General features: G+C 21.7%; 1 protein-coding gene across 1 annotated transcript; it reads right to left on the minus strand.

The window, feature by feature from the left end:
- Positions 1-60: 60 nt before the first annotated feature.
- Positions 61-9,603, minus strand: crh-BP (corticotropin releasing hormone binding protein). Its single transcript, XM_003692518.4, has 7 exons — positions 9,211-9,603; positions 3,045-3,135; positions 2,203-2,363; positions 1,648-1,861; positions 1,322-1,500; positions 1,081-1,189; positions 61-880 (listed from the first exon to the last, which is right to left on the minus strand). The coding sequence occupies exons 1-7, from the start codon at positions 9,322-9,324 to the stop codon at positions 750-752; spliced, it is 999 nt and encodes a 332-aa protein (XP_003692566.1). The 5' UTR covers positions 9,325-9,603; the 3' UTR covers positions 61-749.
- Positions 9,604-13,444: the final 3,841 nt, after the last annotated feature.

Here is a 13,444-nt window from a genome sequence, read left to right on the forward strand (position 1 = left end):
AGTACTCAATTTATTAAGTAATTCAATGGTTTTCTAATTCGATACAATGAATTTCTTAAATGATGTTTCAAATTAAATATTTTATTTAAACAAACAAGCGCATCATTATAACAATAAAAAATTATACTATCTCTAAAAATCAGTAAAAAAAATTGTACTATCTGTACTAATCTAACTGTAATAAAATTTGATAATAAATAAATAGAAATTAACGTTTATTCTATTAATTCGTTAAAAACAATTGGCATGTTTCAATCAATCTACAATTCTAAAAGAATAAAAACTTGAGGCCTTTCTTTAATATGTTTAAATCTAGGAATGATCTATACATTTAATAAATATTTAAATCCATTTATCACAAATAATAAAATCATGATCAAATCACGAATTATTGATTCGTGATTGAACAAGTATCTAAAAAATAAAACATTTTTCTTTTCGATTTAAGAAAAAAATTGATATCACACAATTAAAACATATACATCCCTTCACAAAAATATTTAATCTAGCTAAATTTAATCTAGTAAAAAAAACATTCACACATAAGTATTTTTATAAAATTTACATAAATAGAATGTATAATCAAGAGATTTGTGACGATTTTTCGATAAATTTATGAAAGACATCTAGAATTTTTGGGAGATCTTGATCAGTTTGATTCGATAATAAATGTAATTACAATGGAATTCGAATCACTTCAAAGTATCGTAGATGTTTTTTTTTTTTTTTTTTTTTTTTAATACTAATAATTAAATACCAATATTTGTATTGAACAATTCGTTCTTGAGAGGTTGAATTTGTACTGTTACAAAATTATCGAAAAAACCACTTGATATTAAACGAACAGAGGTAACGCTATATTCCGTCAATTTACGATAATCTGAAATTTTAAGAAATATATATTATATACTATTTTATGATTGTTAATTAAAATCGATTTATTATTAATCATATTTTCAATTAGAATAAGAAATAAGTTACGTTTAAGATATTAAAATTGATTTTTTGTATTAATTCATGGAAAGCTAATTATCTAATTGAAATCAATACAATATCAACAAGTTACTAATTGTATTGTACCTGGTTTAGAATCTATTCCACAAATGGAATCAATTATCTGAACTTTAGAAGTATCTAATCCATAGCTACCTCCAATTATTACTTGATCACGTGGACTAGATTCATCACACTAGAAATAATAATATTATTTATTATTAATTTTTATTTTAGAATATTTTTCACTTAAAAATTTAAATTTTATTTATTATATAAGATTAATCAAACCTACATGTATGTATGAAAGAACAAAAGGGATACAAACTTTGCGTATAGTTCCGGTCTCAATGGTGCGAGTGGAATCGAGAAAATTTGAAACTCCAACGCCCAATGCGATTACTTGCACAGAACCCGGATAGAGAGCGACATAAGTGCAATTTATGCGTTGTCCATAATTTCGTAACGTATATGGCTCGGTTAAGCTTGCCGCTAAGACATTACAGGCTATAAAATGATAGATTTTCTTTTTTTGATCAATTTTTTATGAAAAATTATTATTCAAAATTATAATGAATTTTACAATGACAAATAAGTTTTCAAATTTTTAAAATATAAATACATTTTTTTTTTTTTTTTACGCGTTTTACTTACGTCTAGGATTTTTCAAGAATCTTGCGAGTAACGAGAATCCCTTTCCTGATTTTGGAATTCTGTATTGAATAACTGCAATGTTCTGAGAACTCGTGAAAATCCTTTTCACACCGATATTTTTACCACAGAATTCGCTATTTCTTTGTTTAAGTGGTAACTGATGGTCCATTTCACTGGGAAATACTTCGCCGTTTAATTCCCAACCATCAATGATCTGCACAATATAAAAATATATTCTGAATGGACATTGTTGTGTCGCAATCCTTTGTTCTTCTTTTTATTATGATGCATTGGAAAATTTTTCTTTTCCAATAAATAAAGTGCATATGTATGTGTACTATAAATACATCTTGGCTTGGATACAAATTGGTTTTTAGAAAAATAGATTATTGCAAAGAAATCATCAATATAATAACTTTCATTATATATAATTGTATATAATTGTACATGTGTAAAATCTATTAAATTATATTATTCGTTTTAATTTTTCTTTAAATTTTTTTCTTTTAACATTTATTTTAATCTTTTTTCAAAATTGATTAATATTTGCCTTACCGAAACTAATCCACGATGTTCACAGGGTATATCAAAAGTGATGAAGTTGATTTCTATTTTCTGATCCGGTCCAGCTAAAAAATAAATTCCACAAACTTCCTCGTTGTCATTTTTTGAAGTATATAAGAAATATCCTGGCTCTGATGTGACGAACATGCAATCTGTAAAAGAATATTTTACTTAAAAAAAGAAGTGAAAAAGAAATGAAAACGAAGATGTTTTTAATTTAATCTATTATGATTTATAATTATATTGAGTATTTTAATGAATATTACACTTAATAAATATTTAAATAAAATTAAACTATTAAACATTTATTTATTATTAATAAATTATTTTAAATATTGTTGGTATTTAATAATCACGATATTATTTATAATTTAATTTATTTATTCGAATCTAATTTGATATGAAATAACAAAAATCTATTAAATTTTCAAAAAGTCACTAAATTTTATTAATTACCATTCATAAATTCATAATTATTCATAAATCTCGAACTTACAAACAGATGATCAATAAAATAAAAGAATATAAATATTGTAAATAATATATCTATTTTTATTATCATATATTTTAATATCTTTTATATTAGTGTCTTATGTAGGATATAGATATAATATAAAATATATATGATTAGGTCAATATAACGAAAGTCAATATCATCTAGAAGTATAAAGTCAATTTTGAAATTATTCTATATTTCAAAGACGAAAAAAGCAACGATCATTCGATCGTTCGTATATATACACGAAATATTTTGATTTCTCTTCTGTTGATAAATATAATAATTATATATTATACTATTATACTATTAAATATTCATGATGGTATTTATATACCTGTAACGGGTTTAAAACGCATATAAGCATTTAATAAATTATTTTTCGTGTCTTGACGATAGAAATCCTTTGAAAAACGATCTCCAGAAATCTGTGAAAAAAAAAATATAATAAAAATTTTTTTCAGAAAAAATGCATCCTTTCATTTTTCTAAATTTTATTTTAAATAAAAGAAATAATCTATTGATTAATTTGTAAATAAAATTATATTGTTAAAAAGTAATTGAACTACATAAGTAATGAAAATAAAATATCATTAAAAATTTTGATACATAATAAACAATATGTTGTTAATAATTTTAAAAATAAATTTTTCTTTATCACACAAATAAAATTTCTGAAGAATAAAAAGTGACAAATAATAATATTAATATTAAATAGAAAATGTAGAAATGTTTTCAATTATATTATAATAAATTTTCTTGTTTTTTAATAATACTTTATAGACACAAAGAGAATATTATATAAAGAAGTTTTTATTCGTTTAAAAAATAAATCTTTATTCTTTAATAATTAAAATATTATTTAGAAGCATTTTAGTAGAATTTTATAAATTATGTTCCTACGCTGACGAACAATCGATGAATAATCGATATTAGAAATAGCCTAAAGGAAAACTAATCCTATTATGTGATATTCTATGAAAATATCTTTATCGATAGACAGATATTACGGCATGATTGTCATAGATAATCACAATTATTATTATCTATACTATCAACCATCGATATTCTTTTAGAATTTGAAAAATATTTTAAAATATTGAGTAATATTTAATATTTTTACAATATTTACAAAACTTTTTCATGAAAATTTTATGTAATCTAATTCTAAATTCTAAAACAAATACAGTTATTTTTAATTAATTTCAAAGTTTTATTGAGAAAAATTTTATAAGGCAATAAAATGTAAACTCATTGAAACCACAGAAAGAAAATTGCTTTCCATCGATATTAATTTGTCGATCTCTGATGAATTGCAAGGAATGAAGTTTCATAATGGATTAATTTCTGGCATCAATTTACAATTATAATTTTAATTTACAATTTTACATAATTACAATTTCTTGATGGAATTTATAAGTACAAATATTTAATATGTATATTATAATTTTTTTTGCATTGCATTTATTCTAAAGATTTTCAAGAATATCTATCTATTTATTGTTTATAAAAAATTAATTAATGAATAATATTTTTGGAATTTTGTTTAAAATTGATCAATGGACGAATATTTTCTACATCTATTAGCATATATCATTGTGATATAATATGCGTATGAATATATACGAATATATGAAGAAAATTCAACAAATAAATATCTAGTGATTAATAACAAAGAATTCACAAGTTTTGAACAAACTTTTCATGTTAATTTTTTTTTAATAACACATAACTCTATACTATTCAATGTAGTATAAAGAAGAAAAAAAATTTAAAATATTAAATATTATAATGAAACGTAATTAAAAAATATAAATATAAATTGTAATATAAATTTTAATATAAAAATAAATAAAAATTCTCATCAGCTTATCATTTTTTTCTGGTATAAAATATGTATTTATGTATGAAATACATGATATAATTAGATTAAAATAAATATATGTTCCTGTAAAATAAAAATTAATATTAATTTTGCTATTGATGTTAATATTATTTGCTTTGATGGATCGATAATTCCAATATTAAAATTTTATTTAAATTGTTTGATTTTGTTACGATTTTTTTATTAATCAATATTTAATATTGAATATTTATTCTTCAGTTTCCAATATTCTATATTTTATACTTTATATTTTTATATTTTATATTTCGTATCATTTAAATATTTCTTTCTCAGTTTCCAAATTTTCTTTTTTTTTTATTTCATTTAGTGACAAAAAAAAATAAATTAAATATTGTATTTAATTTATTTATTTACATTACATTTTATTTGAAAATAGGAAAAAAAGTTATGCCTAATGTGATCAAATATTTAAGGATTGAGAATCACAAGAATAAATGAACTCTGCAATATCTATAATATTTTTAGAATCATGATAAAACCTTCGAATAGTATTGGATTATAATATCTAAAAAAGTCGGCACGTCAATTTCCGTTTTGTTTCAAACGTTTGAAAACTTCGAAGATTTTCGATTTTTATTAAATGAATATACAATAGAAATTCGCTATTTAATATTAATTCTTTAAATTGATATTTTCTATTGTTATTCAAATATTTTTAAATATTTTTATGTTTTTATGATTATATTTTTCATATTCAAAAAACTTTTTAGACATAAAATCTTATCTAAATCCGAATTTCATCACAATAAAGATTATTCCAAAAAGTATTAAAGTAGAACCTTTAAAATAATTTACTTTTCAAAATAAAAATATTTTTGTTTATTTTAAAATCTTTAGAAACGTCCATAATAATTAAGAACTGTTATAATAATATACAGTTAGGAACAATTGATTGGGTATAAGAGATATTAGCTATCTCAATGACCATAGAGATAATAGACGGTTTAAAATAACCTAGTAAGTAAGATTTCTAATCCTAATTGATGGTGATACTTAGAAAAATTTATGAAAAACATTTTACTTAACAATTATACTTATATACATATACTTGATATGAAGAGAGAACTTGATATAAAGAAAATTATATAATTTAATTTAGTTTTAATGTAGTTTTAGTTGTTAAGTTGTTGTTTCGCAGTAAGATAATTATTTTTTAATAACATGTAAACGTATAATAATAGAATTTTTATGAATTTGAATATGGACATAACTTTTAATTAAGATAAAACTTTTATTAATTTTAAAATTTGATAATTAACATTATTAAATTTTATTTTTTTAATATCATAATATCGTGAAATAAGATTTTTTTTTTTCATGATAAATTGAAAAAATTCCTATACAAATGTACATGTATATTGAATTTCTAATTGAACAATTAAAAAAGAAGAAAAATAAGATTCAATTATTAAAGATAAATGTAATATGAAATATTTGAAAAATTTAAATTTAAAAAATTGTATCTTATAACTGATAATTAATATCGAAAATTTTTAACCTCAAAGTTGAATGACTTTTTTTTCAATCTAATAGCTTCTGAAAATGTCGATACATCGTACATTCAACTAGGTTATTTAATTTCGATTTTCGATACTCATATGTAACCTGAATTGCCCGATGACATAACATTAAGCCGCTTCTATACTATTGCTTATATATAAATGATATTATATACTCGATAATCTATAAACGTGATAATGTTTCGATATTCGAAATTTTCGAAACTTGTAAACTTTTTTATTTATTTATATAATTTTCCATGAAAGAAGAATAAGTAAAAAAGTAATAAGTAAGAATGAGAAAGTAATAAAGTTTCGTTCAAATCAATTAAATTATTTGAATATAAATATTTGTAAATTTAAATTAAATAATCTGAATTACCTGGATATTTTACATTAAATATTTTATATAACGTTGAGATTCTATATACATAAATCTAATATAATTCTAATTATAAATCTATTATAACTTGATTTCAGATAACTTGATTAATACGAAACTTAACCACGATATGATTCATTATGTTTCGATTTGTCACTACTGTTCTCAAATTTCGAAACACGATCCAATTAACGTTGTTATGCATTAATCAGTTGCATTACTAGTGATTTATGATCGAAAAGCACGTAATCATGATACAAACAATGTAATACAGTCAAGGTAAATATTTGCAATGATAGGGATTTGCATTGTGACGGTTTGCATTCACAAAGAACGAACTTCTACCAAACGTTAAGTTAAAATCATAAAAAATATACCGGAAGTTAATATAATAGTCAAATGAAAGACTGTTTTCAATCTGAAAATTCAATTCCGAAAAAATTTTTTTTTATATATTTATATTAATATTCATTTTGCAATAAATTTAAAATCGTCTAAATAACAATCTCTCAATTTATCCGGATTAACAAAACTTTCTTTTTCTATTATCCTGCGTATTATGCTCATTTATATATCTCTACTATTCATTCTCGGACCGTTATACATGTGGTAACAAAAGGAGATTAAAATGGATTTTCTTTCATTTTCTGTCTATTATAAGAAGAATAATTGTTATATTTTATAACCTTTTTTAATGCCTATTATAGATAAATTACCATCCGACTTTTCTAAATTATTCATATTAAATTGCATTTATATTGACAATAAATAATTGTAATTTTCAGGGATTTATTACTGATAAATTTATGAAATGCATAGAAGGTTGATGAAATATCTCTATTGAAATTTTTCATAGTTATGGTTGAATTATCATAATTTATGGGTAATCATAAACTAATGAATTTTATACATCAATTTTTTTTAATTATAATTACCTAAAATCGTGACTTATCCATAATTATACCCATAGAAGAGATCATAAGATAAGGGGTTAAGAAGATGTCTTTCGAAACAATAACAGAGATCGTTAAACATTTGTAAATATAAAAGATATATCTGTGTTATGCGAATGATTTGACAATGTACTATCTAGATATTTTCTAGCAAAAGAATATCAACGATTAATATCAATCAAATCAAATATTTTTATTATTTTTACATTTCACAATTTCGAAAATAAAAGATGTACAATAGATTCAATTCCGAAACAAAATTTGATATAAATGAATTCATTGGAAAATTTCATTAAATCTCATAAAATAACATGGTACGTGAAAGTATCTCTTCGTTAATTGGATTACTACTCTTCACTACGAACTAAAATAGGATTGTCTTCCAAGATATATAATACCAGTATGGTTTTTAAAGATATCGTAGAGAGAATGTTGTATGATATAAACAACAATGTATAATATGAACAATGCTTTAACGACATTGACAATAATTTAAATAGTAGCATAATTGCATAAATAATATAATTATACAATTTGAAATATCAGATAATAATATATGTTAAAAATATAAGTTTAAATTTTAATTTTCTATATATTTAAAAATTTATTTTTGATTTATTTCGTTTTTTAACTTTTTCGAATATAACTCTTTCGATAATATAACTCTAGAAATAATGTTACCATTTTAATCTGTAAATTGTAATGTCTAATCTGTATCTATTTTTTTTTCCTTTAATTATCTAAATAAAAATAAGAATAATTATTTGATTTAAGTAATAAAATATAATTTAAATATATAAAAAAATTAATTTTCAACTTTTTCCTAATTTCTTTTTTAAACGAATATGAATGTAGAAAATTTGTATATAAAAAAAATGATTATTGAATATATATATTTCTTGGAATTGAAACATTTATCTTTAGTTTTAATTAAAATTGAAGAAAACAGTAAGTAAGCGCTCAAAGGGGAGAAAGGGTTGCGAAAGCCTGACTTTACTCATGCTTACTTTGTCGTACTCATGCAACTAATTGCCATGACAAAGGGAGGGAAATGTAACCATCGACGACCGGATAATGATCGATCAAAACTTCGTTATTGATATTCTTTTTACTAATATATGGAGATTGAAATGAAATCAAATTAAAATATTTTATAATATTAAGATAATAATTGCCTTAGTTTTAGAATATATGATTAAAAATAAATTTTGTTTAATTAATTATTAAAGATCAATAGTGCATTTTTTCTATTTCATTCCAATTTCAAGAGTTAATTTATATATAGATAAATATAAATAATAATAATATTAATAAATTTATAGATTTATGATATAGAATAAAAAATAGAATAATTACATTCAAATATTTTATATTCATAGTGGCAATAAATTATTCCTCCTACTTTAATGTAACTTGCAATAAATTTAACGATAAATAAAATAATTAGTGATTAAATTAATATTTAATAAATAATTAATTTTCTATTCGACAATCAATTATATCAATTATAAAAAAAAAATTTATCACAAAAGAGTAACAAATGATTCAGGAAATGTATATAAATCCATTCAAACTCTCTTTTCAACTCGTGCTAAATAACTTATTATATATAGTCTTTGTGAAAAATATTTATAAGTTATTGTATTTATTATATTAACATTTACATATTAATGAATTATGTCTAAATATATATATGTGTGTGTGTGTGTGTGTATTAAATTTCTTATCATTTAATAATATTTTCATATATATTTATCCCTTACCTGTTGGTGATAACGCTGATAATCATTCCCTTTTATTGCAGCAGAAATAGCGTTAAAAAATCCAACGATGAAAAACAGCCTCGCGAAACAATACAGAGACCCATTTAAGAACATTTTTCCGACGAAACTTCAAATATCCGGAAATGAGCGTGTGCGTTGAAAGATATATAAAGTACCCGTTGCGAGGAATATTTCTCTTCCTGTTTTCCTCTTCTCTTCGTCGCTTTGTGATCCTCTTAAAACGTAGGGGGGAAGAGCGCGTGGAGTTGGCGTCAGAACAAACTGGAGATTGTGTGGCGTCGCGACGCACGGCGTCCCTCTTATAGTCGCTAGACCAGCCCGCGATTCGTTCACGTTGCGCATCCCCGAACGCTTGCAACGTAACTGGCGACGATAACGTTGATAAAATGGTTTACGTTCTCTCATATACCTTTCCATGGCAAGGCTAAAAATCTTTTAAAGCTGGTCGAGATTTTAAAGCGTCTTTTGATATCTTGATATCTATTGAAAAGGATGTTGTATAGCAGAAACCGATAAAGGAAAATAAACTGGAATGATACATTGTAACTTTTGGCAAACAATTTTTTTTTTTTATTATATATATAAGAATTATAAAAAAAGAAAAAAGTTTATTATGAATTTATTATAAATTTTATACAATAATTTGGAATTTTACAGATAAATTAATTAGAAGAAAATAATATTTGTATTTTTAATTTAAATCTTAAAAGAATTTTTGAGAAAAATTTTAATAATTAATATTATTTATTTGGTTTATTAAAAAAAATTACTTATGATGTTGTTGTCGGTGTAAGCAACATTAATGACAAGCATCGAAAACAAAGTAAAGAACGTTTTACGTGATCAAACAATAGTTCCCTAAGGGAACTGTGATCGTAAATCTCGAGAACGTGATTTAATAAAATTCAGAAACGTCCCAGACTTGAATAATTCAAGTCTCCATTGAAGGCATCGAATTTATTCTTGTAGAATGAATCGTAGAACACTTCGTATAATCGATACTTTGGTAAATACTCGATTTGTATTTTTATTCATGTTCGATTAAAATATTTATTATCTTATTCAAAATTCTATACGACAAAATGCTTTTTTATTAATCCTGCTTCTTCGGATTCGGAACATCTTCTGACGAGTTTAGAAAATAATTCTCGTTTTAAAAATATGATTTAATATTTGTAAAGAAAAATCTAGAAAAAAATTTAAAAATATAAAAATTTCAAAGACATCAAAAATAAGGAATAATATATATATATATATATAAAGTTCTAAAAAATTATGCATGATATTAAAAAAGAGATTATATTTTAATATTGAAAAATAATATAATATAAATATTAAAATAAAATAAACATTCAAAAAATTCCAATTTTTTTCAAAAAAAAAACGATAAATATCCAGAAAGAGGAACAACATAAGTATCTTCAAAAAAAGTTTTAAAAATGGTATCTATATATTAAACAAAAAATTAAATATTCCGCAAACTATTGCGAGATAAAATAAATCTTTAGAAATAAATAAGATAAATATCTACAATCTTGAACGAAATTAAAGAGAAAAATAATATAAATATTTTAAAAAAGAGAGAAGCATTTGAAAACCTAAAACTAATAAAATGGAGGAATTACAACAGATTGTACGAAATCAATAGATAAAAGTAATTAGCTAAAGAGGTTAGTGTTTTTTCCAAAAATACAGCCAAGCTTCCAATCGTACACTTTATGGCAATTACTAGTTCAGATAAACATCACGGCTAGTGGTCTTAATTGATCTTGGTCCCATGGGGGATGAAACGTGAGCGGCCATATTGTACATTCGGCATATCTTCACTTTTCTCGCAATTGACGATACTGAGAGATCGTTGTTCTTTTTCCTGCAGGAGGCCAATATTTATTGCAATTTATTTATCACGCATTAAACAATTTTTCTTCTTCTTTGGAGAAGTAAAACAACATTGAATTAATTCTTCCATTACATTTTGCTCTATAGAATGTTTTCTAAATAATTCATTGAGCAAAAAATGATAAGAGAAATATTTTTTTTGTACGATCTCTCTCTCTCTCTGTTTGAATTTTGAGAACAAAATTCTAATGATTAAAAATATGATCGAGCAATATATATAATGTTGTTTCATAATATATATAAAATTACATAATAATAATAAAAATTTTTTTTTTATAATCTTTTTATAATCTTTTTTATAACATTATATATATATATATTTTTTTAAATTAATAAATTTTTTATTTAATTTTATAAAAATTGTATAATCCAAGAAAATATAATTTTTTGTTTAATTAAAAAAATTTTGTAGTTACTTAATTTTTAATTAATTAAAATTGAAAATAATAATATTAATGAATATTACACAAGAAAAGAAAAAATGAAAAGTTTATTTTCTATTGTTGTCTCTGAATTCCATGTTCATGCAAATATGACATAATCAGTAACATGAATGCCCTTCTGTTTCAAACTGCACCCGCAACATGCTTACTTTTGCCTTGTTATCTACTACACACTTGCTTCAACTGTATTCACATCTTCTTTGAAGATAAAGTCGTTAATTTTAACTGGTAAATTTTAATAACTTAATTAAATTCAATTGAAGAATTCCATTTATTCTTCAGTATCACATATAATTTTAATAATTTTTAATTTATATAATATAATATAATAATTTAAATATTTTAATAAAAAAAAAATTGATAAACTCAATAAGGAAAAGAAAATCTTATCAATAAAAAAGGGGAAAAATTTCTGAATAATTGATTATATAAAGTAAAAGATAAAATAAGATTTTACTCATAAAAGTTTTTTTTCAAAAGACAACTTTCTTTAGTTTACATATTTTGTTCAAAACTTGGCAAATTTGAATTTTTCATATTATTTTTTTCTGATCATGAAGAAACATGAAGATTACAATCTTCTTAATCTTTAGAGAATCGGAAATTCATTATAGTAGTTGAGCTATGATAAAATTTTGTGTAAAACTACTTGTGCAAGAGTTATATATGCATTTATATAATTATATTAATCATTAATTTTTTTAGGAAATGATTAATGATTAATTTTAAATAGAAGAATTAATCATTGTTTATATAAAATCTTTTTTTCATATATACATTAAGAGATTCTGTGTATATAAATATTTATATATATATAAATAATTAAATTTTACATATAATTTTAATAATTAACTATAATAAATTATTAAATTCTAAATTTAATTATTTTATAATTATTTTTTTTGTTATAGTAATTTTTTAATTATTTTTTAATAATTAAATTTTAAATTTCTTATTTAAAAATTTTTTTTACAAAAATTGTTTTTAAAAAAGAAGATATTTTTAAATTTTGATCTATTCGATTTAATAATAATTTAATTAATAATAATCTGATAATAATCAGATATATTTACTTTTTTTGACAATTTGACAATTTTTTATGATTAAAAACAATCTAGTATAGATATTTTTCTAACATATATATAAGATGAAAAATGTTAAAATTCAAATTCAAATTGAAATTCATAAAATTCAATTTCTTTTCTTCTATTATAGTCGAAGTGTAATTATTAAAATTAATATTCTTTAAAAATTCTTTAAAACATTACAGATTATATAAATTATAATTTTTAAGCAATTTTTAACTTATATAGAGAAATTTTACTGAAATAGAATATATTATTACAATATGTTAATACGTTCTGAATATACACTAAGCCTACCCTAATTGTAAGCCTAGATTTAAACTAATTTTAATAAATTTTATTTATTATCATAAAATTGAACAAAAATTAATATATTTTACACAATTTTTAAATAAAGAAAAAAACATTTGTTTTATATAATATACATATATATATCAACCTTACTGCAGAAATGATATGATGTTGTTTAATATAGTATTTTTAATATAATAATATTGTTTAATAATATCAAGAAATTCCTTCTTATTCTCTTTTTTTCTTTAAGCTTATTTATATTGATCTATTTACTTATTTGTCTTGCAAATACATATATAAAATATTGAAAAAGATCTTTTACAATTACAATTTACTTTACACATAAACTGAATTGATAGTTGAATATTTTTTTGACTTTATGTAGATATTTGATGAGAAAAAACTATTTAATCTGAATTTCAGGAGAAACGTCAAACAGAAATAGTTTTTCTATTTCTGATTTTGAAAATTCTGGTAAAAAATATCGATCAA

The sequence above is a fragment of the Apis florea genome, unplaced genomic scaffold, assembly GCF_048593485.1.
Source record: "Apis florea isolate Af1SG1 unplaced genomic scaffold, ASM4859348v1 contig_2201_pilon, whole genome shotgun sequence".
Lineage (NCBI taxonomy): Eukaryota > Metazoa > Arthropoda > Insecta > Hymenoptera > Apidae > Apis > Apis florea.